The sequence below is a fragment of the Aedes aegypti genome, chromosome 1, assembly GCF_002204515.2.
Source record: "Aedes aegypti strain LVP_AGWG chromosome 1, AaegL5.0 Primary Assembly, whole genome shotgun sequence".
In the NCBI taxonomy this organism is placed as follows: domain Eukaryota; kingdom Metazoa; phylum Arthropoda; class Insecta; order Diptera; family Culicidae; genus Aedes; species Aedes aegypti.
The window spans coordinates 90,063,942-90,091,582 of NC_035107.1; the positions used below are offsets into that span (position 1 = coordinate 90,063,942).

General features: G+C 38.8%; 1 protein-coding gene across 2 annotated transcripts in view; it reads left to right on the plus strand.

Moving 5' to 3' along the window:
* LOC5574987 (glutamate receptor ionotropic, kainate 2) overlaps window positions 1–25,998 on the plus strand; it is a 64,578-nt gene extending 38,580 nt beyond the window's left edge. Inside the window, exons 2-7 of one of the 2 annotated variants that reach the window (XM_001655410.2) lie at window positions 819–991; window positions 22,059–23,653; window positions 23,712–24,136; window positions 24,195–24,310; window positions 24,890–25,039; window positions 25,514–25,998. In XM_001655410.2, the coding sequence (XP_001655460.2) occupies window positions 819–991; window positions 22,059–23,653; window positions 23,712–24,136; window positions 24,195–24,310; window positions 24,890–25,039; window positions 25,514–25,789 (2,735 nt within the window). In that variant the 3' untranslated portion in view covers window positions 25,790–25,998. Of the gene's footprint in view, window positions 1–818; window positions 992–22,058; window positions 23,654–23,711; window positions 24,137–24,194; window positions 24,311–24,385; window positions 24,536–24,889; window positions 25,040–25,513 lie in introns of both variants that reach the window. The other variant, XM_021841956.1, reaches the window with a different exon arrangement.
* Window positions 25,999–27,641: the final 1,643 nt, after the last annotated feature.

Genomic DNA, 27,641 nt, shown 5'->3' on the forward strand with positions numbered 1-27,641 from the left:
ATCAAACCCTGTTATAGTAGATAGATTGGCAGGTAACCTACACGGCCACAGAACAATTAAAGATTTTCCGGTAACAAAAACTGGAGGTTAGGACTTTTTAAAATTATACCCCTATGAATTCCATTTCCCCGAATATCATGAACCTGAAGACCATAACCTCGAGTTCCAGTTCCAAGAATGGTTTAACTTCGAATTGTAGTGGGCTTCGTGGCCGTGCGGTTAGTGTCGTCAGGCAATGAGTGCATCGTGTCATGGGGTGTGGGTTCGATTCCCGCTGCAGCCATTGAAACTTTTCGTGAGGAATGTTTCTCGGCTGTACCATTGGAGCATGCTTGTCCGTTGTCTTAGTGTTAAGTTACAGTCTGTGCAGCCAAATGGCTGAAGACGGTGTCCGTGTCTTTTTTTAAAATTAACCTCTGCAAGTGTTATGATTTTAAAATCAATGATTTCAAGAAATACCGAATATTTCTTACTTTTCTTAAACGTATTTCAAGTATTGCGGCTTTGTGCTCCTCAAATAATTTTTCTACAAAAGTCCTTATAAACTACTCTAGAAATTCCTTCAGGATTTGTCTCAAGAATTCCTTAAATGATTTTTCAACATCACATCAAAGAATCCATTCAGCAATGTTTCGAAGGATTCTTTCAGGTCAGCGTCAATTTGCTAAATTTATAATCAGTTCAGAGAACTGTTCACATCAATCAGTTATATTCCAGTGAATTTTTTCTGTTGTTTTCCTCAATCAATTAACTTACATATTTACTGAAAAACAACCCTTAGCTAATTAGGTTTCTCCGCGTTTGTGTGTTGTTTTCAGGTGGCCTGTTTGACGGAGACACCGACGATGCCATGCTTGCCTTCCAGTACGCCGTCGAAGCGGTCAACAACGAGAAGCTTGCGTTTTCCAACTATAGACTGGAGGCCCACCCGATGACGGTCAAGTACGGCGATCAGTTCGACGTGTCCAAGAAGCTGTGCCGACTGCTAAAGGTTAGTGTTATTGATATAAGCTAACTCCAATGAAACTCGCTTCTTTCTATGTCACTGCAACAAAACAGATCGTATTTCATCGTAACACAATTTCACTCACATAAACCATGCAAACGACTCAATCCTTCCACTTGACCTAACGTCCGCTAACACAGCCATTTCGAGATTTCCTCCAATTCCCCCCGAACAACTTAATCGGTCGTAAACTTTTACACAATAAGTACGATTGATGATTATTACCTGTTAAACAAACTCAACTCTTTCCATCCAGTATCCAGCAAGGGGAACGAGTAGTAGTTTACACTTTCACCAACAGCATCCAGCCAGCGCATTAAATTCAGCTCAACGGAAATGCAACAGATTGCCACAGTTGGCTCGGCTGCCTGGGTTATAGTGGTGTCTTCTTCCTTGAATATGTTCTTATTTTTGTCTTGTTTTCTCGGAGGGAAAAAATCCAAGTGAGAATCATCTCGTTCGCACGCGCGAACGGAGGAAAACAATTAAAATTTTCAATTAAAATAAAAGCCAATAAACGTAAACCATCGCTGGAGTCGCTCGTGTGGTACGATGGAAACGATTTGGGGAGGTTGGTGCAAAATGCAGTTTGAAAAAATATGGTTTCATACGGCGTCTATGAAAGATGATTGCAACTACCCAAGAATTTCCAAGCGATCGTTAAGTGAAAAATGAAAAATTGTTGGAGATTCTTCCTGAGGAATTCCGGCAACGAAAAACGTTGCCGTTCATCTGCCTGGTACGAGCCTCAACGATTCGTTTACACGAAGGGCTTATAAGGTGCATTTTGCCCCATTTCGAATATTTTACCAACCAGTATAGCAACAGCTCCCGGCTGTCTGACAGTGAAATAAAAGCAAATAAAAATATCACTTTACAGTTTATCGCACCCACATCGACTAACTCCGTCGGTGTGCTATCAAATCTTTCAACAATTTTTTTTTTTTCATGCTAGGCAGTGGTGCTAGACTTTTTCTGATTATGATTCGTAAACATTACATCTCCACTGAGATTATTAGTGTTTCGGAACTATTTTATAGGTCACTTGTCACATGTTGTACAAAAAATATCGTAAATCAATCATGTTGAAAAATTTCAATTTGCATTGGTAAATTAGCAACAAAAAACGGAGCAACTAGAAGCTGTTAAAGAAATTAATAAGAAACATGACGTATCGGGAACGCATCGCCTGTAGGGTAAGTCAACAGAAGAGCATCCTGTGAATGAATGTCTCGGTAAACAACGTAACTCCGACCCATTCATATACTACTGCTACTGCTGAAAAGCGAGTCAATTTAAATATTTGATTTCACGAAACAGCTCAAATCAACACCCGTAGACGCCAGCCAGGGACGACGTCTATCGTACGAGATGCGATGGGCTTGTGTACACAAACATTCTAGTGTCGTCGAAATTCGTTCGCTCTCACAGCTGCTGTGGAAAGTGAAATGAGCGGCGGAAAAAGGAATGGTATGCATCTGGGAAAATTTCGTGCTCGCATGTGGGCTTGTTATTAGCGAGATGAGATTTCCGAGCTAATTGGTATCTGAGGTTGCTGTGAAAAGCGAGAGGACGATTAATTTTTGACAACAATCTGTGGGTAATAGTAATGCTAAATAGTTATGAAAGGTGATTGTCATCAAATGAGTAGCTCATTATCAATTTCAATCTCAATCTCAATCTCAATCTCAATCTCAATCTCAATCTCAATCTCAATCTCAATCTCAATCTCAATCTCAATCTCAATCTCAATGTCAATCTAAATTTCAATCTCAATCTCAATCTCAATCTCAATCTCAATCTCAATCTCAATCTCAATCTCAATCTCAATCACAATCACAATCACAATCTCAATTACAATCTCAATCTCGATCTCGATCTCAATCATAATCTAAATCTCAAACTTAATCTCAATCTCAATCTCAATCTCAATTTCAATCTCAATCTCAATCTTATTCACAATCACAACCACAATCACAATCTCAATCTCAATCTCAATCTCAATCTCAATCTCAATCTCAATCTCAATCTCAATCTCAATCTCAATATCAATTTCAATCTCAATCTCAATCTCAATCTCAATCTCAATCTCAATCTCAATCTCAATCTCAATCTCGATCTCAATCTCAATCTCAATCTCAATGCTCGCATGTGGGCTTGTTATTAGCGAGATGAGATTTCCGAGCTAATTGGTATCTGAGGTTGCTGTGAAAAGCGAGAGGACGATTAATTTTTGACAACAATCTGTGGGTAATGGTAATGCTAAATAGTTATGAAAGGTGATTGTCATCAAATGAGTAGCTCATTATCAATTTCAATCTCAATCTCAATCTCAATCTCAATCTCAATCTCAATCTCAATAGCAATCTCAATCTCAATCTAAATTTCAATCTCAATCTCAATCTCAATCTCAATCTCAATCTCAATCTCAATCTCAATGTCAATCTCAATCTCAATCACAATCACAATCACAATCACAATCACAATCTCAATCTCAATCTCAATCTCGATCTCGATCTCAATCATAATCTAAATCTCAATCTTAATCTCAATCTCAATCTCAATCTCAATTTCAATCTCAATCTCAATCTCATTCACAATCACAATCACAATCACAATCTCAATCTCAATCTCAATCTCAATCTCAATCTCAATCTCAATCTCAATCTCAATCTCAATCTCAATCTCAATCTCAATATCAATATCAATTTCAATCTCAATCTCAATCTCAATCTCAATCTCAATCTCAATCACAATCTCAATCTCAATCTCGATCTCAATCTCAATCTCAATCTCAATCACAATCACAATCTCAATCTCAATCTCAATCTCAATCTCAATTTCAATCTCAATCCAATCACAATCTCAATCTCAATCCCAATCTCAATCTCAATCTCAATCTCAATCTCAATCACAATCTCAATCTCAATCTCAATCTCAATCACAATCACAATCATAATCTAAATCTCAATCTTAATCTCAATCTCAATCTCAATTTCAATCTCAATCTCAATCTCAATCTCAATCTCAATCTCAATCTCAATCTCAATCACAATCACAATCACAATCACAATCTCAATTACAATCTCAATCTCGATCTCAATCATAATCTCAATCTCAATCTTAATCTCAATCTCAATCTCAACCTCAATTTCAATCTCAATCTCAATCTCAATCTCAATCTCAATCTCATTCACAATCACAATCACAATCACAATCTCAATCTCAATCTCAATCTCAATCTCAATCTCAATCTCAATCACAATCACAATCATAATCTAAATCTCAATCTCAATCTCAATCTCAATCTCAATCTCAATTTCAATCTCAATATCAATTTCAATCTCAATCTCAATCTCAATCTCAATCTCAATCTCAATCTCAATCTCAATCTCAATCTCAATCTCAATCTCAATCTCAATCTCGATCTCAATCTCAATCTCAATCTCAATCTCAATCTCAATATCAATTTCAATCTCAATCTCAATCTCAATCTCAATCTCAATCTCAATCTCAATCTCAATCTCGATCTCAATCTCAATCTCAATCTCAATCTCAATCACAATCACAATCTCAATCTCAATCTCAATCTCAATCATAATCTAAATCTCAATCTCAATCTCCATCTCAATCTCAATTTCAATCTCAATCCAATCACAATCACAATCTCAATCTCAATCTCAATCTCAATCTCAATCTCAATCTCAATCTCAATCACAATCACAATCACAATCTCAATCTCAATCTCAATCTCAATCTCAATCACAATCATAATCTAAATCTCAATCTTAATCTCAATCTCAATCTCAATTTCAATCTCAATCTCAATCTCAATCTCAATCTCAAACTCAATCACAATCACAATCACAATCACAATCTCAATTACAATCTCAATCTCGATCTCGATCTCAATCATAATCTAAATCTCAATCTTAATCTCAATCTCAATCTCAATCTCAATCTCAATCTCAATTTCAATCTCAATCTCAATCTCATTCACAATCACAATCACAATCACAATCTCAATCTCAATCTCAATCTCAATCTCAATCTCAATCTCAATCTCAATATCAATTTCAATCTCAATCTCAATCTCAATCTCAATCCAATCACAATCTCAATCTCAATCTCAATCACAATCTCAATCTCAATCTCAATCTCAATCTTGATCTCAATCTCAATCTCAATCTCAATCTCAATCTCAATCTCAATATCAATTTCAATCTCAATCTCAATCTCAATCTCAATCTCAATCTCAATCTCAATCTCAATCTCGATCTCAATCTCAATTTCAATCTCAATCTCAATCACAATCACAATCTCAATCTCAATCTCAATCTCAATCATAATCTAAATCTCAATCTCAATCTCTATCTCAATCTCAATTTCAATCTCAATCCAATCACAATCTCAATCTCAATCTCAATCTCAATCTCAATCATAATCTAAATCTCAATCTCAATCTCTATCTCAATCTCAATTTCAATCTCAATCCAATCACAATCTCAATCTCAATCTCAATCTCAATCTCAATCTCAATCTCAATCTCAATCTCAATCTCAATCTCAATCTCAATCTCAATCTCAATATCAATATCAATTTCCATCTCAATCTCAATCTCAATCTCAATCTCAATCTCAATCTCAATCTCAATCTCAATCTCAATCTCAATTTCAATCTCAATCTCAATCTCAATCTCAATCTCAATCTCAATCTCAATCTCAATCTCAATCTCAATCACAATCACAATCACAATCACAATCTCAATTACAATCTCAATCTCGACCTCAATCATAATCTAAATCTCAATCTTAATCTCAATCTCAATCTCAATCTCAATTTCAATCTCAATCTCAATCTCAATCTCAATCTCAATCTCATTCACAATCACAATCACAATCGCAATCTCAATCTCAATCTCAATCTCAATCACAATCACAATCATAATCTAAATCTCAATCTCAATCTCAATCTCAATCTCAATTTCAATCTCAATATCAATTTCAATCTCAATCTCAATCTCAATCTCAATCTCAATCTCAATCTCAATCTCAATCTCAATCTCAATCTCAATCTCGATCTCAATCTCAATCTCAATCTCAATCTCAATCTCAATATCAATTTCAATCTCAATCTCAATCTCAATCTCAATCTCAATCTCAATCTCAATCTCAATCTCGATCTCAATCTCAATCTCAATCTCAATCTCAATCACAATCACAATCTCAATCTCAATCTCAATCTCAATCATAATCTAAATCTCAATCTCAATCTCCATCTCAATCTCAATTTCAATCTCAATCCAATCACAATCACAATCTCAATCTCAATCTCAATCTCAATCTCAATCTCAATCTCAATCTCAATCACAATCACAATCACAATCTCAATCTCAATCTCAATCTCAATCTCAATCACAATCATAATCTAAATCTCAATCTTAATCTCAATCTCAATCTCAATTTCAATCTCAATCTCAATCTCAATCTCAATCTCAATCTCAAACTCAATCACAATCACAATCACAATCACAATCTCAATTACAATCTCAATCTCGATCTCGATCTCAATCATAATCTAAATCTCAATCTTAATCTCAATCTCAATCTCAATCTCAATCTCAATTTCAATCTCAATCTCAATCTCATTCACAATCACAATCACAATCACAATCTCAATCTCAATCTCAATCTCAATCTCAATCTCAATCTCAATCTCAATCTCAATATCAATTTCAATCTCAATCTCAATCTCAATCCAATCACAATCTCAATCTCAATCTCAATCACAATCTCAATCTCAATCTCAATCTCAATCTCAATCTCAATCTCAATCTCAATCACAATCACAATCTCAATTTCAATCTCAATCTCGATCTCAATCATAATCTAAATCTCAATCTTAACCTCAATCTCAATCTCAATCTCAATTTCAATCTCAATCTCAATCTCATTCACAATCACAATCACAATCACAATCACAATCTCAATCTCAATCTCAATCTCAATCTCAATCTCAATCACAATCACAATCACAATCACAATCTCAATCTCAATCTCAATCTCAATCACAATCACAATCACAATCTCGATCTCAATCTCAATCTCAATCTTAATCTCAATCTCAATCTCAATTTCAATCTCAATCTCAATCTCAATCTCAATCTCAATCTCAATCACAATCACAATCACAATCACAATCTCAATTACAATCTCAATCTCGATCTCGATCTCAATCATAATCTAAATCTCAATCTTAATCTCAATCTCAATCTCAATCTCAATTTTCATCTCAATCTCATTCACAATCACAATCACAATCACAATCTCAATCTCAATCTCAATCTCAATCTCAATCTCAATCTCAATATCAATTTCAATCTCAATCTCAATCTCAACCTCAATCCAATCACAATCTCAATCTCAATCTCAATCACAATCTCAATCTCAATCTCAATCTCAATCTCAATCTCAATCTCAATCACAATCACAATCATAATCTAAATCTCAATCTTAATCTCAATCTCAATCTCAATTTCAATCTCAATCTCAATCTCAATCTCAATCTCAATCTCAATCTCAATATCAATTTCAATCTCAATCTCAATCTCAATCTCAATCTCAATCTCGATCTCAATCTCAATCTCAATCTCAATCACAATCACAATCTCAATCTCAATCTCAATCTCAATCATAATCTAAATCACAATCTCAATCTCCATCTCAATCTCAATTTCAATCTCAATCCAATCACAATCACAATCTCAATCTCAATCTCAATCTCAATCTCAATCTCAATCACAATCACAATCATAATCTAAATCTCAATCTTAATCTCAATCTCAATCTCAATTTCAATCTCAATCTCAATCTCAATCTCAATCTCAATCTCAATATCAATTTCAATCTCAATCACAATCTCAATCTCAATCTCAATCTCGGTCTCAATCTCAATCTCAATCTCAATCTCAATCACAATCACAATCACAATCTCAATATCAATCTCAATCTCAATCATAATCTAAATCTCAATCTCAATCTCCATCTCAATCTCAATTTCAATCTCAATCCAATCACAATCTCAATCTCAATCTCAATCTCAATCTCAATCTCAATCTCAATCTCAATCTCAATCACAATCACAATCATAATCTAAATCTCAATCTTAATCTCAATCTCAATTTCAATTTCAATCTCAATCTCAATCTCAATCTCAATCTCAATCTCAATCTCAATCTCAATTTCAATCTCAATCTCAATCTCAATCTCAATCTCGATCTCAATCTCAATCTCAATCACAATCACAATCTCAATCTCAATCTCAATCATAATCTAAATCTCAATCTCAATCTCCATCTCAATCTCAATTTCAATCTCAATCCAATCTCAATCTCAATCTCAATCTCAATCTCAATCTCAATCTCAATCTCAATCTCAATCTCAATCTCAATCTCAATCTCAATTTCAATCACAATCACAATCTAAATCTCAATCTTAATCTCAATCTCAATCTCAATTTCAATCTCAATCTCAATCTCAATCTCAATCTCAATCTCAATCTCGATCTCAATCTCAATCTCAATCTCAATCACAATCACAATCTCAATCTCAATCTCAATCTCAATCATAATCTTAATCTCAATCTCAATCTCCATCTCAATCTCAATTTCAATCTCAATCCAATCACAATCTGAATCTCAATCTCAATCTCAATCTCAATCTCAATCTCAATCTCAATCTCAATCACAATCTCAATCTCAATCTCAATCTCAATCTCAATCTCAATCACAATCACAATCATAATCTAAATCTAAATCTTAATCTCAATCTCAATCTCAATTTCAATCTCAATCACAATTACAATTACAATCTCATTCTCAATCTCAATCACAATCTCGATCTCAATCTCAATCACAATCACAATCACAATCTCAATCTCAATCTCAATCATAATCATAATCATAATCTAAATCTCAATCATAATCTTAATCTCAATCTCAATTTCAATCTCAATCACAATCACAATCACAATCACAATCACAATCACAATCTCAATCTCAATCTCAATCTCAATCTCAATCTAAATCTTAATCTCAATCTCAATCTCAATCTCAATCTCAATCTCAATCTCATTCTCAATCTCAATCTCAATCTCAATCTCAATCTCAATCTCAATATCAATTTCAATCTCAATCTCAATCTCAATCTCAATCTCAATCCCAATCCCATTCTCAATCTCAATCACAATCTCAATCACAATCTCAAATTTTCTGAATTTCTAAATTTCTAAATTTCTGGATTTCTGAATCTCTGGATTTCTGGATTCCTGAATTTCTGGATTGCTAGATCTCTGGTTTCTGGATGTCTGGATTTCTATATATCTGGATCTCTGGATTTCTAGATCTCTGGATTTCTGGATTTCTGAATACTTGAATTTCTGGATTCCTGGATTTCTAGATTTCAGGATTTCTAGACTTCAAGATTTTTGGATTTCTGGAATTCTGGATTTCTGGATTTCGGAATTTCTCGATTTCTGAATTTCTAAATATCTGGATTTCTGGATTTCTAAATTTCTGAATTTCTAAATTTCTGGATTTCGGTATTTCTGGATTTATAGAATTCTTAATTTCTAGATTTCTGGTTTTCTGGAACTCATTCTTTAATTTCTGAATTTCCGAATATCTGGATTTCTGGATTTTTAGATTTCAAAATTTCTAGATTTTTGGATTTTTGCATTTCTGGATTTCTGGATTTCTGGATCTCTGGATTTCTGGATTTTTGGGCTTTTGGATATCTGGGTTTCTAGATTTCTGAATTTCTGGATTTCTGGATTTCTGGACTTCAAGATTGCTGGATTTCTGACCTCCGACTTTGGACTTGTAACTTCTGACTTCTGACTTCTGACTTCTGACTTCTGACGTCTGACTTCTGACTTCTGACTTCTGGCTTCTGACTTCTGCCTTCTGACTTCTGACGTCTGAATTCTGACTTCTCACTTCTGACTTCTTAATGCTGATTTCTGACTTCTGGCTTCTGGCTCCCAAATTCTGACTTCTGACTTCTGAGTTCTAACTTCTCACTTCTGGCTTCTGACTACTGACTGCTAACTTCTGACTTCTGACTTCTGACTTCCGATTTCTGGCTTCCAATTTCTGACATCTGATTTCAGTCTTCTGCTTCTGACTTCTGATTTCAGTTTTCTGACTTCTGACTTCTGACTTCTGACTTCTGACTTCTGATTTCTGACTTCTGACTTCTAACCTCTGACTTCTCACTTCTGGCTTCCGACTTCTGACTTCCGAATTCTGATTTCTGACTTCTGACTTCTAACCTCTGACTTCTCACTTCTGGCTTCCGACTTCTGACTTCCGATTTCTGGCTTCCAATTTCTGACATCTGATTTCATTCTTCTGCTTCTGACTTCTGATTTCAGTTTTCTGATATCTGACTCCTGACTTCTGATTTCTGACTTCTGACTTCTGACTTCAGCCTTCTGACTTCTGACTTCGGACTCCTTACTTCTGACTTCTTACTTCTGACTTCTGGCTTATGACTACTGACTTCTGACTCCAGAAATCTGACTTCTGACTTCTGAATTCTGATTCCTGATTTCTGACTTCTAACGTCTTACTTCTGACTTCCTACTTCAGGCTTCCGACTTCTGACTTTCGTCTTCTGACTATTGACTCCTGGCTTCCGATTTCTGACTTCTGATTTCAGTCTTCTGGCTTCTGACTTCTGGCTCCCGACTTCTGATTTCCGACCTCTGACTTCTGATTTATGACTTCTGACTTATGACTTCGGACCTCGGACTTCTGACTTCTGACTTCTGATTTTTGACTTCTGAATTCTGAATTTTGATTTCTGGCTGCTGAATTCTGACTTTTGACTTCCGGCTTCTGACTTCTGGCTACTGATTTCTGACTTCTGACTTATGACTTCTGACATCTGACTTCTGATTTCAGTCTTCTGGCTTCTGACTTCTGGCTCCCGACTTCTGATTTCCGACCTCTGACTTCTGATTTATGACTTCTGACTTATGACTTCGGACCTCGGACTTCTGACTTCTGACTTCTGATTTATGACTTCTGAATTCTGAATTTTGATTTCTGACTTCTGATTTCCGGCTTCTGACTCCTGACTTCTGGCTACTGATTTCTGACTTCTGACTTTTGACTTCCGATTCCTGACATTCTGACTTCTGATTTCAGACCTCTGACTTCTGACTTATGACATCTGACTTCTGAGTTGTGGCTTCTGATTTATGACTTCTGACTTCTGACTTCTGATTCATGACATCTTACTTATGAATTTTGATTTCTGACATCTGATTTTTGATTTTTAGCCTCGGACTTCTGACTTCTGATTTATGACTTCTGACTTCTTACCTCTGACTTCTGACTTCTGATTTCAGTCTTCTGGCTTCTGACTTCTGGCTTCTGACTTCTGACTTCTGGCTTCCGACTTCAGGCTTTCGATTCCTGACTTCTAATTTCTGACCTCTGACTTCTGATTACAGCCTTCTGGCTTATGACTTCTGGCTTTCGACTTTTGACTTCTGGCTTCCGCTTTCTGACTTCAGACTTCTGGCTTTCAATTCCTGACTTCTGACTTCTGATTTACGTCTTCTGGGTTCTGACTTCCGACTTCTGGCTTCCGATTCCTGACATCTGACTTCTGACTTTTGACTTCTGATTTCTGACTTCTGACTTCTGACTTCTCATTTCTGACTTCTGACTTCTAACTACTGACTTCTGACTTCTGATTTCTGAGTTCTGATGTCTGATTTCTAAGTTTTGACTTCTGACTTCTGACTTCTGACTTCTGACTTCTGACTTCTGACCTCTGACCTCTGACTTCCGACTTCCGACTTCCGACTTCCGACTTCCGACTTCTGACATCTGGCATCTGACCTCTGAATTCAGCCTTCCGACTTCAGACTTCCGATTTCTGGCTTCTTATTTCTGACTTCTGATTCTAGACTGTCATTTTAACTTTCCTCAGTTCACGCGCAATTATGAACGTGTATGGGCAGGTACATTTGTTTTCCTGCGTTTAAATTCACGCACAAAAATCGTTTCTGCGTTGCTCTCAGATTACAAATGCCGTGATAAAAATTAAGCTCTTCAGTATGAAATATATGATAAAGCAATTTATCATTATAGCTTACCATCGAGTGCTCAAATGATCGAACAATGCCGATTTAACACGCACACTCAACTCAACTTTCAAGTGCTTCTATTTTGGAAAGCACTCGCTCCTCTTGATAACTTATGCAATGCGCTCATCCATTGGAAACAATCGGTGAAAATTATTTTCCAATAAATTAATGAGCCGACCAATTTTGACAGTACCGATTCAGCCTCCGGTTCGTTCTCACCAAAAGCTGCTGCATATATTGACAGTTATCAACCCTGTCTGTGCACCTCTTTCCACAAGGCACCTCGTCTTCATCACAATCAGCAGGACCAATTATTCATAGCCACTCAAAAGCAGATAAATTTCACCTCCCTCCGCACTCACTCATCGAAATGATGAAAACAATCGTAACTATCCTAATCCAGGATCGGTCGGTCGGTCACAGTCGGGGAACAGATATGAATAAATTAACACGCTGTTTCCTCATTGGTGAGGACAACTACGATTGCACGAAATGATTGCTGCCGGCCGAATTGGTGACGATGATGGTACAGGACAATATACCCGAAGGCCCGGTGCCTGTTGACAGGGTGGCAATAGTTGTCGTTTCCCCCGCAACTCATTCTTTAATCCAGTGGCATGGGCGTGGCAAGAGGGTGTTACTCCCTTCCCCCAAGACGACGCAAAAACAAATAAATAAACTGATTTGTCACAAAGCTTAATATTTTTTTTAACTTTTCAACGATTTTTGTAATCAGTGCTTATTTTCTTACTTTTATAGTTTTCTTCTTATTCTTCTTATTATTCCTTTTCTTCTTATTCTTCTTACACCACTTTTCAGCACTTTGTATGCAAGTCATCTATTACTGTATCTTTTATACAGATTTATGTGCTTAATTTACTACTGAAATCAGTTCTTTGGAATAACCTCATGAGAAAATTTTCATTTTGTGAGAAATTGGTGAACGATTTCTTTGTGATCGTTTGTACCCACTGATGTAAATCCTGGCTACACCCATTCCCAGTAGGAAGAGCCTGGTGGTAGGCTCTACCGAGGGATTACGACGAACTGCTGCAGTCAAATCAACAATTTTAGGCTAATAATTCCTGACTTGACTTCCCCAGCTTGGGTTGGGCTCCCTCATCTCCGTCGTCATATAGCAAACAAAACGTGCCGCAACCAGTTTCCGGATTCCCATATCAGACGAAATATTTATCTTTCACATTTACTCTACCGGGAAAATGGGGTTAGAAATGGAAATACATATACGAAATAGGGATGAGTAATGAGCCGAAGCGCCATAAAGACCACCCACGTTACAACTCATACCCTCGGAAGCACCAACCGGCAACTGGCTGACTGACTGCTGCTGCACTCCCAAAGTTACAGTTTACATTTGTAAACAATTTCCGAGATCGTTTACGGCTATTTCATATTTCTCCGTTTGAATGCGGTTAGTTTTATATTGCGGGCATACCGGAGGGAGATGATGATGGTGTACTGTACAATCAGTAAAGTGAGATGTACAGAGTTAAGTGTACGCTGACTTGCTAGTGAACTGTTCGACATCAAAAGTCGAAGAATGCATATGAAGTGCTTCGATGATTTAAGCATATTACAACATTTGAAACATTCCAACAGAATGATGTTACATATTATCTTGCGCTATGTTAGGCCTCATCAACTGTAAACTCCGTAAAATAGGTATCTATTCTGTGCTTGGTTGATTGTCCTTTTAAATGTTATGCCGACAATGTCCATTATCAACCGCATGGCAAACAAAATGACTGGATCTGCTGAAAACATTCTACCGCCTCTTCATCATGACACTATCCAGGACAAATTACGCCAGGTACTAAGAATGACACTTACTAGCGCCAAATTCAGTTTACTCTTACCAGTCAAGACTTACCAGATTGTAAGCTTTCCAGTAAATCTGTTCTTGTCAAGTCAATAAAATCGTGAGCAACCTTGAATTCGATGGAAAGCAGAGGACTGACACGCCTGTCATACTGAATACATTTCGGTGCTTCCCCACATCGTTTTGGTACCCACTTTCTGGTTGATATGCCCTAACTTGCTGATGATTTTCGAGTATACAGCCCGTGTGCTGCTATTGCTCGTTTCTGGCAGTTAAACATTTTGCATGGAATCGTCAAATATGATAAATAATTGAAAAACATCACTTTCTTGAACATATGGCTTTAAAATGGCAAGAAAATCAGGAAAGGTCATTTTTGAGCTGTAAATAGTGGCCTATGATATTGCTCGTTTGGATACTCATGAATTTTTTTTTTGTGTTTCGGTAGGGTGACCAGATTAAGAGTTGGTATATTCAGCAGTTTTGTTTCAATTTCATTAAAACAAGCTTGTTAAAGACATCAATTTGAAAATCATCAAATAAAATAGCTGAATTCCGAACTAAATGTTGATCACTCGTTACGCCACATTATTTGTAAAATTTCACCCGAAAACACCACACCGAGTAAAGTACGGTTTAACACGCTACAGAAAAAATCTCACTGGATGGAGCATTCGTCCCACTGTGCTATGCTTTAAAAGCCATTCAGGTGTTTATAGAACTGCTACTTCCACCTTTCGATCACCTTACGTCCGTCCATCAAAATGCTCTCATACTTATCCATGCTAAATTTTGCCGAGCTGAAGTCGTAAGAAATTCTGAGTTTTCAGTAATTTGGTTTGCTAAAGGCTTCAGCTCTGAAAAAAAACAGCAAAATTTTGCTGAACGAGTTTAGTGTTCTGGACTTCTGATAGCACTTGTCCGTTTCTTCAACGTGGTGTTGTCTATTCCAAAAGAGCAGAGTGTGCTACTTCTAATTGCGTTTATAAATGATCAAGTTCTGCCGAGTCTGGATAAGTATTTGGAAGGATTCTTTTTGTTAAATCATAAAGAATTTGTTGATGGATAAAGAGACAACAGTTTTAAAAATATGCTCAATGGTTTGGCTAGCAATGTCATTGGAAAGATCCCGGGGTAAATAACTGATGAAATTCGTAGAAGACATTAGGGTGAAATCGCTGCATAAGTCATAAAAAATATCGTAAATGCATCTCTGAAGAAAATAATATACCAACTAACGTTTCCATTGAATTCATTAAAACAATTCCAAGAGCATTTCATAAGAAGTCCTTTTATGAACTCTTTTGAAAATTTGTAGAGGGATTCCTGGAGAAATCTATTATCAAACTCCTTTAACACTTGTACACAAGAGTATCCCAGAAACAATAAATGTTAGGAGAGGCATGATGCTCAACCCTATTAAGAAAAAAATGCTTATTTATAGCATTTTTGAAGAACAAAACAAGTTTCTAAAAATAGTTTTGTCACTCCAATTTTGTCGGAATGTTTGCTCGAAATCGACCGACAGCTGGCTCACCTGTAGACGGACACGGAATCAGGATAAATCTCGCGTAACAATTCTAATTGGCCAATGATCAAATTGTAAACAAATCGGGTTTTGATAGCATTCGATAGCATCTCCCAAAACCCACAAACTATGCAAACATTGTCATAAAACTTACCGTTATAAACTCGATTTTCAAAACGGCCAATAACCGCTTTTTTCCAAATCATTCATTGGCCCACTGCTTGAAACGGTCAATGATCGGATCTCGCTCTATCAAGAGGGCCTACAATCAGAAAATTTCGCAAACTGTCTTTGGCCTTAGCATGATGAGAGGCCAATGACTCTCTCTTGCTCATTCAAACCGAAAAGACCTAGCCTTGGGCCAAGCACGCTAATAAAATTCTATTTTGGCCAATAAAAAAGGCCCATGCCCTGTTGAAAATCGAAAATGGGCCAAGCATTTAAACTCATTATTTTTTCCACATTTTTGTCAGTTTTCAGAATAAAATCGAGCGTGTAGTACTAGTAAATCGTCACTCAACTAGCAAGAAATCACATTGATTGATTTGAATACAGAGAAATAGGAATTGAAAATGTGGTGAATAATATTCAAATCGAATTTTCTCAGAGTCAACGATCTAAGGATTGGCCCTTTTGAATTGTTACGCGAGAAATGCTTATTGTTATAGCTATGGCTCCTACCAGGTTCCACGATATACAGCACTTCATACACGTGTTGACTCAAGTAATGCACTTTTCACGAAACAAACCACTTATAAGAATCTAACAACTAAACCACCAGATAATTTGGCATGTTGGCGGATATTTAACAAAATATATATTTATATTCACTATAAACAATTTTTATTTCCTATTTTATGAGCATTACAATTTGAATTTGCGGGATCACAGCAAGCCCTACGTGCAGGCGGCTGCGTTTTGAATTTTGTGTCACGTTTACCACGTTCCGAGTTTGTTTTTTCAATCCGGCTTGTGAAAATTAGATTTGGCAGATGGTGCTATGCCACGTGCAAATGTTCTGTGGAAACATGTTTTTCAAAGTGATAAAAGTTTTATTTTTTCGGAAGATGATTTGCTTGCGTTTTGCTTGAAAGTGCTCTATGATGGCTCCAGCAATTGAATTAGTTTCGCGCAACTCGTTTTTTTTTATTTTCTGTGTGTGTTAAGCGCGTTGATTAAAAAATTAAATGTGGTTCGCGGATGCTCGGTTCGGGATAGGTTATGAACTGCAGTTTTTATGTCTGCGGTGCGTGCATTTTGATGGGCAGTGCCAAGTTACGGCTCACGCTATTGTTCATTATTAGAGGAACGACGGATTGCAGAGGAGTTTCGGAAAAAGAATTTGGTGAGTTTGTTCTGATCAACAGCGCATGATCACAATGCGTAAACATTAATCATTTGTCGGCCAGAACGTTTACCGAACGTATCCTATGGCACTACCCTTTCCATCAACATTCCACAACATCCCGTAACACCTATGAGAGGTCGTAGAGTTCTCTGCATCTTTCTTAAGTAGGTGTTCAATAAATCATCTTTTCCTATTCCCCAGCTATCGCAAGGACGTGGCCAAGACAGCTCTTGATTATTGTAGGATGCGTCAATCTTGTCTAAGAGTTAGGGTCTGTCTCAATTGCGATATTAAAATTAGTCCGAACTTAAATTTGACAGTTCGTAAATTATTTTCCCTCCAATTAATCAATGAACTGTCAAATTTGATTTTTGTCTGGTCCAATTCGAAAACGTTGTCGATTCAGGAAATTTTAACCCCAGTGCAGGCAAGTTAACACAACACACCATCAAAATGTTATTTGAGGATTAATTTCTAATTCTTTCATTTACTAGTTTTTTTATTTTCTGCTCTAAAAGTCTGTAGCTGCTGTTCCTCTACTGTTGGATTGTAGTTATTACTGATTTACATGATGCGTAATGGGCAAATATGCCATGAATGTCACGTTAGCATAAAACAAAATCTGCATGTATTCGATCCGTATTGATATTCCATAGTGCCATTAGTGCGAAACCAAAGAAGAGACCACGAATTGAGGTTTCCTACATTTCATGCTGCATTATTGCGTAGTCAGCGTGAGCGCAAAATTCTTGAGAGGGCAAATATTATCTCCTCTCCGAACACATCAACGATTCTAGTTAGTGCTTTTGTAGGTGTTTATGTCCTATTGGTATAAGATACTGCACTATTCGAGTCTCATGAAACATTTTTTGGACAGAAATTTGAATCCATGATCATAACTGCACATTTCCACGAAAATTCTAAAATTTTAGGATAGGGCAAGAAATGCATGGTATTGAAAGCCCAACACTTGGGACCCCCATAAATCACTTTCTTTTTCTGGGTTTATCCTGGAGCAAAATATCAGCATTTTAGATTTGTATCCCTAAGAATGAAGATAAACTTGAGGTTTACAAAACAAATTTAAAGAGATATTAATCATTTGTAATCACAAGGCGAAATTGTCACATCTCAATTTAAATTCTAAGGTTTCAAAAAATATATATTTTCATCGTTGCTCAAAAATCTGTATAAATCTGTACAATTTTGGAAGAATTCTGTTTACAGAATCTGAAGAGCAGTATTTAAAAAAAAAAATGATCTGTATGTACAGATTCTTGATCACAAAATATACGAACAATTCTGTAAAATAAAGATAAATCTGTATACGTAGCAACCCTGCTGAGTTCGAGCTGTTCTAGCGATTAACTAGCCTTGCAGTTCAGGTAGTGGTTAGACAGCAACTTAATGTTGAGTTAAGTGACTAAAATGATCAAAATAGAGACTAATAAATGACTTCAGAACTACAAGTTCTTATCCAAAAAATGCATAGAAACAAAAGTGGATGTTAAAATTGAAGATAACAGTAAACAGTTGCTATAGTAATTTGAAATATGTCTATTCAACAGGAATAAAAGTTGAGAGTCAACAATTGTTTTTAATTAATCAGATCACCTTTTTTTTGGCGAATTTTTCGTTTCTGACAAATTTTTGGCAAAAGTTTATGGGTGATTTTTTAAATAATGTAGAGTTGCAAAACAAATTACTTAGGGCATTCTTGAATATATTCATGGAGGTGTTGGAGGGTAAATATTCAATAGTGATTGTGGACGGATTTCTTTCAATGTTTGTGGATACATTTTATCTTCTAAATGGCGGAATTTATTGCAAAATAAAAAACGGAATCTATTGTAAAACTTGTAGCAAAATTCCGGTAATATTAAACCAATTCAACAATTCGATCAAACTCGTGAGAAAGAGAGAATTGCAGCTTAGTCAGCGAATATCTGAAATAATCAATGTAATTTAAGCATACATCCCGGAAAAGTTTATGAAAAGTTTTTTTTTAATATTGTTTGGTTTGAGGGTTTGCCTTACATTCCTAAGTTGTTTTCAAAAGTTTGTTCAAAAGGCTGGTTAGAGATTTCTTTTGATTTACAACGGAATGTAATTCTATAAACTTCTCTAGCTATTAATTCTGAACATCAATCAAAAATTCGTCCTGGTTCTCGTTAAAAAAAATCTCGGCCAGAACGATCAGCTAAGAATGGTTTCTAAAATTTGTCCGAATTATCTCCAAAAATTCCTTAAAGAGCCCAACTAAACATTCAAACTATTCGTTAGAAATCTCTGAGGAATATTCACCTGAAACTTTCCAGGAAGAGCCAGAGATCCCTACCTTTCAATTATTTCAAATTTAACAAAGTTGATGTTTTTAAAACTGTGAAACATTATTGTTTTGCAGTTCTAGTTTGAGGAACTAGACCAGCTTATACTTTCTTTATCATTGATTCATGAAAATAGTGACCATTTTTCTGGAAAAGACTTTTCGTTGCAAATAGTGACTTTTTGGTTACCAAATCGTAAATAGTGACCAAGTCACTAAAAAGTGATTCGCTACCAGCACTGCAACTGTAGTTTTGGACAACACATTTCTGTGTGACTATCCGGATTGAATGAACCTACCCCACCATACACGGGAGCTTTATAGTTCCTTGGAACCGATCTGTGATGTACGAAAAGGAGCCTTCCATTGGCATACATACACTGTTTAGCCAGCCCACCGGGGGGAAAACTTACCCATTCACTGAGCAGCAATTTATCATCCCACTTGATGTGCCGTCCAGAAGCCGCTGGACGATCATACAGATGTCCATATAGGTAATCCACCGAAGCAGGACCAAAAATTAAAACGACATCCAAACAGCTAACACGAACTAGCGAAATAATTCTCGATCTGTCAAAAATAAGTCTCCTCTGGAGCAGACTTATTTTTGACAGATCGAAATCAGAGGGGAAATAATTCCCGAACTGTCAAATTTAAGTTCGGACTCGTTTTAACAACGCAAATGAGACAGACCCTTAGAGGTTAGTCCCAAATTTCTAACTTTAGTAACGGACGAGAAGAAGGCAACCCTCATACAATGGTCTAGGACTGTACCACCTACGAATTTGTGCGAAATTACATTTGAGTTCATTTCGTGCAAATATTCGATAGTCCATAATTAGTACACTTTTATGTCGAATGCTAGGAATACTATTGCCATAATTGGTACAAAGACAATGCTTTTCTGAACCATTTTTTAGTAGCTTTAAGTCAATTAAGCACTAAAACTGTTTAACTCAACTGTTTCGTGATTAACATCAACTAAGCATGACTTGACGTTTTAGAAATCAACTAAGCATGACTTGACGTTTTAGAAACGCGGTTAAAATCTTATTTTTGTCCATACGGTTGACCTATTGCATCCATAATTGGTACACCTACCCTAGCTGTCTCTTTTCCGTGCGGAAAAATGTTCAGCTCAATTTATTTCCAAAGTTAAAGTGACATTTCGCTTCAAGGAAATCTGTTGTCAAAATTGGGTCCTAAAAATTTTAATAAAATCTTGTATTTATTTAATAACACGAAAGAGCATGTTCCTGCAACTACTTTAGCAATTTTTCTCGCTCAAATAACGGCTATATCATGTTTAAACTTTAATTTGAAAATTGGGTCCATAAATGAACCTTGACACTTTTGATCATGTTTGACGTTCGCTTAGTCGACAAAAACACCACAGGGGTTTTGTTTTAACACCGGGGTTGTTCCTATCTGACATTTGGGAAGGGACACGGAAAATAAAATACACCCAAAATTTGAGTTTAAGTCAAGAGGTGTGACAAAATCTTAAAAAAACATAAATTTTTTTTGAACTAAAGCCAACGGAAAATATTAGAAAATTGAGTAAACATGTGTTTTTGACCTAAACTTAAGCGTTTGGCACTAAAATTGGGACAGGGCTTTAGGACCCTATTACTTTGGTGAAAAGCAGGTTTTTTAATGATCGCTTTTCTTGTCTGCTGCGGACTGCACTCTGCGGAAGAATCGAGCGGAACATTTTTCCGTTCGGAAAAGTGACAGCTCCATTTGATTTGCACGGCAGGCGTTACAAAACTGGCTCTAACTATTAGCTGCGCACTGCTCAAGTAATTTCGATAGCGAAATCATTCCTTGACCGTTTCTTTTCCTATCCTTAAGCACAGTACTTATGATTCATCAGTTGAGCAATTCTCGCTGAAACCAGGCTGCCATCGGCACCCATCGTTAGAATTCCAATTTTATGTCACTTATCGCTAGTTTTCGATAAAACTTAAGGGTGGTCCTTTCGGTTTTCTCAAATTGGTGGACCCCTCGTACGCCAGCTGGCTAAACAGTTTGCGTAAAAGCCCATTTTTCGATAAATCTTGGGTATTTCTTCACGTGATATGTCTCATATTTCCCTTGGAACACATAGCAAACTTAGTGGCATCGTATGGAGGAAGCAGAGTGGATCTAGATAAGAGTGGCGTCAATGTCAAAATTGGAACAGCGGCGAACTGTCATTTCCATACAAATCCGCATTCCAATCAAGCAGGCGACCTGTCAAAACTGGAACATGACGTCACTCTTGTTTACAGGCACTCTAGGAGGAAGGATATAGCTTTCATTTGAAGTTGAAAAAAAATTGGCGGCTATTTTGAATTTGGACGCCATCTTGAATTTTGTTTCTACATCTTGGTTTTAAAGTATGCTGAAATTCACGTAGAGATTTACCACTTTACTGCCAGATTCACTGCTATATACTGAAGCCTTACTGGGAACAGACTTGGTGCAGTGATTAGAATACTGAAGCCTTCCTCCGATCACACTGATTGACGCGTTCATTGGTTTATGTCTTCAACTACTACCGACTGCTTGTGAATCGCTTGGTCAAATTCGATCCAAGTTTACAAAGGGTTGACACATTCTCGCGTTCGAATCATGGATGTAACAGAAAAGTACAAAAATCCTAGAATGGCGGCGTTACTTCTTGAACCCGTCTTTTATTGATTGATTCGTCCTCATAATTTGCAACAAACTCTTCGGCTTCTACCATTTACTGAAGTTTACTAGTTGTTGCACTATTCTAAACTTATGAATAATTGAATTTACCCCATTGTAATTGTTATACTTCCTTGAATCTTACTTACTAAGTTAATCTCTCTTTCATTTTAGTCCGGCGTGGCAGCCATTTTCGGACCAAGCTCGCCAAAGTCGGCGGTCCACGTGAACAGCATCTGCGACGTCAAGGAAATGCCCCATATCGAAACCCGCTGGGACGCCCACACTCGTCTACCCACAATCAACATCCATCCGCATCCGACGATCCTCGGACGGGTCTTCCTCGATCTAGTGGTGGCATTCGAATGGAAGGATTTCACCATCATTTATGAATCGGGCCCCTGGCTACCAGGTTTGGCAGAACTGCTGAAGATGTACGACCCCAAGGGTTACACCGTAACGGTTCGTCAGCTGGATCTCAAGTTGAACGGAAACTTCCGACCCGTGCTTCGCCGCGTCAAAATGTCCGACGACAAACACATCATCCTAGCGTGCTCGATCGAATCCATGCCGGAGGTTCTGAAGCAAGCCCAACAGGTTGGGTTGATGACCGATCACCACCAGATCATCATCACTTCGCTGGATTTGCATACGATCGAACTGGAACCGTACCAGTACAGTGGAACGAACATTACCGGCATCCGGATGGTGGATCCAGAGGAGGAGAAAATCCACCAGGTTACAGAGTTCCTCAACGCATCGCAGATATCGAAGACCTTGGATTTGAAAGAGGGACTGAATCCCGCAACGATGCGCGTCCAAACGGCTTTGATGTACGACGCGGTTCTAGTGTTTGCCGAAGCACTGCGACATCTGATCGGAATCGATCCACCGCATCTTCTGGAGACGATGTCGTTGAAGTGCGACGACGATGACACGTGGCACAGTGGTCTTAGTATTATCAACTATATGAAGTCATCTATGATCCATGGGCTGACGCGGGGCGTAAGATTCGATCACGAAGGTCATCGATCGGATTTCCTGCTGGATATTGTGGAACTTGGACCGGCAGGGTTGGAGAAGGTCGGCGTTTGGAACTCAACGGAAGGACTGAACTTCACGAGGAAGAAGGAACAGACGGCTCTAGCTTTTGATGATGGAACCCTTCAGAATCGTACGTTTATCGTATTGACGGCAATTTCACCTCCATATGGGATGTTGAAGGACTCGCCGACCCGTCTGAGTGGGAATGATCGCTTTGAGGGGTTTGGAATCGATCTGATTCATGAGCTTTCGCTGATGTTGGGCTTCAACTATACCTTCGTCCTGCAGGAGGATGGTGTGTACGGTTCGCTGAATCGCGAAACCGGAAAATGGAACGGAATGGTCCAGGAACTGTTGGAGTGGCGTGCGGATTTGGCCATTACGGATCTAACGATTACGTCGGATCGCGAGAGCGCCGTAGATTTCACGATGCCATTTATGAACCTGGGTATTTCGATTCTGTACCGGAAACCAACCAAGGAACCTCCATCGCTGTTCTCCTTCATGTCTCCGTTTTCGAAACAAGTTTGGTTATATTTGGGCGGAGCTTATATGATGGTGTCGATGTCGTTGTTCATCCTGGGTAGGCTTTCGCCGAAGGAATGGGATAATCCTTATCCTTGTATCGAGGAGCCGGAAGAGTTGGAGAATCAGTTTAGCTTCAGTAATTCGATGTGGTTCACGATCGGTGCTTTGCTTCAGCAAGGTTCAGAAATTGCTCCCAAGTAAGTATGGGCTGATGTCAATCACGGATATCTACTACATGGTCTTATCTTTCCTTAGAGCTTCCTCAACGCGTGCCGTGGCGTCCATCTGGTGGTTCTTCACGCTCATCATGGTTTCGTCTTACACTGCCAACTTGGCTGCTTTTCTCACGGTCGAACAGATTCACTCGCCGATCAGCAATGCGGAAGATTTGGCGGCGGCCAGTGGAACAATCAAGTACGGTGCCAAGCGTGACGGCAGTACGTTCAGTTTCTTCAAAGATGCGGAGTATAAGACGTATCAGAAGATGTACCAGTACATGTCGGACAATCCGGACCTGTTGACTTCATCGAATCCGGAGGGGTTGCAGCGAGTCAAGACGGAAAACTACGCTTTCCTGATGGAGTCCACTTCGATCGAGTACATTATTGAGCGAGAGTGCGACGTGACGCAGATCGGTGGGTTGCTGGACGATAAGGGTTACGGTATTGCGATGAGGAAGAGTAAGTTGCAGTTGAAGGACAATACTGAATAGTGTTCATATGAATTTATGTCTTTCAGATTCCCCCTACCGTAGTGCTCTGAGCGAGGCAGTTCTTCGACTGCAGGAGCAAGGCGTCCTAACATCTCTGAAGCGTAAATGGTGGAAGGAGAAGCGAGGCGGTGGTGCTTGCTCGGTAAGTGTAACGCGTTCCGGGTCTCTGAGACTTTGTTGTATCTCTATTCAAAATTGATAATCGAAAACTCAATAGAATGCTATGGAGGAGAGTGGTGCCCTTGCGCTGGAAGTTGCCAACGTGGGAGGCGTGTTCGTTTTGCTGATCGTGGGTTGTGTCGTCGCTCTGTTCATAAGCTTCTGCGAGATGCTGTGTGACGTGCACAGCAGGTCTCGGGAGCTGAAGGTTCGATTACTGATGTTACATGCGTTACCGTTGTGTTCTTCATCGACCTAGAATAGAATTTACAGCTAGGATGGCCGAGCTTTTCATAGTTCCGTGCACAAACTGTGGCCCTGCCTCCTTTCATTCCCCAAACATTACGACCAGAATTCCCTGCGTGTAGATTATAAAGCTTTGGAACCCTACCGGATTGGATATTTCTGCAACCCTTGGATCCTCCTGGGCATTGTTCGTAGTTGATAGACAAGTTTACCCCGCCCTCCTTGTTCTGCATTCGACCCCTTCTCTAATTGTCGTCCCTGGATGAATCGCACACTAACTGCACGCTAACACGTCCCCTACCTACATCTCTTACAGCAAGGTTCCGCAGACGATGGCGCCGAAGAGCTAGGCATGGACAACGTCGGTGGTGTATTCTTCGTTCTCTGCGTCGGTTGTTCCATAGCTTTGGTCATCGGCTGTTGCGAACTGCTCTGTGAAATTTCCAAACTCGCCCGACAGCACAAGGTAAGGGAAATAGGTTAAGTGCTTTGCTGAGTGTAGACCACCGCTTTGGCGCCCACTAAAAATTCATTCTTCTCTAAACAATCAACAACTGTCTCTAAACCGCAGAAACCATATCGTTAATAACCAACACCTTGTTTGAGCTTTTTGTAATGTGTTTCTAAAAACAGTTTCTGAAAAATCGGTAAGTGCACAGATTGTCGACAGCAATAAAGCACGTTACTGCAGAATCCACCGAAATGTTTGTTAATCACGCCATTTCATGCCCACATCACTACGTGAAGCTCTAGATACATAACATCTTCCATTGTTTCCTTCAAAAAACTTGAATGGAGCACCTTAAACCTTCTCCGAGCCTCAGTCGAACCTTCAACAAAGGCCATTCTACAAGTTCGCTGGATTCTGCAGTGCCTCGCCATACTCGATCGAAACCTTTCAACAATCCTTCCTCTTTTTCCTCGTTCCATCCACCGCCAGGTCTCCTTCCGCGAAGAGCTGATGACCGAGTTGCGGTTCGTGGCCAAGTGCTCCGGCAACACGAAACCCGTTCGGCATCGGAAGAGCTCGTCCGGGTCACGCAACTCGTTGGAATCCGGCCTATCGGAGCAACAGTCAGCCGACGGTTTCAAGATGGACCTCTCCGGACCGGTTGGGGCATCGGGGGGCGGTGCCCAACAGGCGAACGGCAATGGGAAGTCATCGCTCAACGTGCAGCTGAAGTCGAACGGCCGGAAAATGGCGATGGACGATTGAAAGATGTTGGCCAGGGCAAGTTCAGCTAGGAAGTTAAAGATTGACAGATGTTTAGGAGCTGTGTGATTTAGTTCGAATAGTGCAGAGTTCGATTATTTAAAACTGTAAAAACACCTACGATGTACAAGGTGCGATATTTGATTGCTTTTAATTAGTGTGCGAATCATATGATGGTTCAATAAAAGAGCTTGTTATTTTGAATTTGAAAATTCTTCATTGAACTCATCTCTTTTAAACCGAAACCAAAAACCATTGATTTAGCTAGTATGGGGTAACATTGATCACTCATGTAAACGACGTTCGATAAAATTGAAAATGTCCTTAAATCATGGCCTCTGAAGCCAAACTCTTACAAGTACAGTCACTCTCCCTAACTCGATATTAAAGGGACCATCGAGTTAGAAAGGTATCGAATTACAGAACACAAAACACATCGAGTTAGCCATGAAAACCAATTTCTACTATGGTTCTCTAATTCGATATCGAGATACGGAATATCGAGTAAGGAAAAGTTAATTGTAATATAGTTTTTGAGTTATTTTAAATTTGAAATCATCTTGAGCCGTGGAATACGCCTAAAGGTAGGCAATTTCAAAATAAAATTCTACATTCCTAGTCGGAACAAGTCCGGCGGCAATTGCCGATGCTTCCGGATCAGGCGATGCAGCAGCTGAAGTTGAAGCCTGGAACATCGGTGATCAAAAGCCTCGTGCCACGATTGGGCCCCTTCTGGAAGACAGCCAAATTAATCTGATCAAGACCTCAACCATGGTGAAGCAGATTTGGGACGCGCTACGAGGCTACGAAAAGACCACTCTGACTTCAAAAATCTCGTAGCTAAAACAAATCTGCGACAAAAGGTATTTTGATGGCGAGGACATCGAGCAGCATGTATTCGAGATGGAAGAATTCTTCAAGACGCTGTCGGTGGTAAGCCAGGTATTGGACCGAAATATGCAGCTGGCAATAGCGCTACGAAGATTACCCAAGTCCTTCAACAACCTCACGACTGCATTGGGAACAGGCGAGACAACGAGTTGACTATCGAGTTTATCAAGTCGAAGCTGACGGATGAAGTGGTCAAGCAAGGAAGCAGGAGTTGAACGATTCCGTGCTCAAGGCTGACGTCATAAAACAAGAAAACGATAATTTGCAACTGTTGCCAAAAACCAGGATACGAACAGAGACAGAAACGTAACGAAGAAACCAAATCGAACGAACGGCAAGAGAAGCGCACCATCCCAAAGTCAGGGCGGCCCGTGAAGGTTTCAAGGACCGGATTTTTCGTTCTTGGCTTTGCACCAGGTGAGTGGACCTGATGCTTGGATTATCGACTCCGGCGCGGCGTTCCACATGTGCGTCGATCCAAACAGCTATGAAACGCTCTGGACAGAAGCGTGAAGCAGAAAGTTTAGCTCGCGGACCACGGAAGGAATCGGTTCGTGAAGGCTGGTGTAGCTGTCTCCGGAGAGTGAACGCAGCCCTGTGGGGTCATGCACAAATTACGTCCCGCTCCAAGGGGGGAGAGGGGGTCAAGCCAAGCGTGACAAGCCTTACAAAATTTTCGAAGGACTCATACAAAAAAACGTGACAAAGGGGGGGGGTCGAAAAAGTCGAGATTTAGCGTGACATAATTTGTGTACCATCCCTGTTTTCCTCTCCGACATAATGTATTTTTCGCAGTTCGAGACCTGAGAAAGACTCGCGAAGAGGAAAAATATCATGACGTTGATATGCAGCCCAGATTCCGCTGTCACGAAACGTCAAATGCAGCCCGCCGTTTTCATGGCTGAAAAAGTGAAAAGTATTGTATTCAAAATAAACTGTTTTTAAAAACCCCAGTCGACGAAGC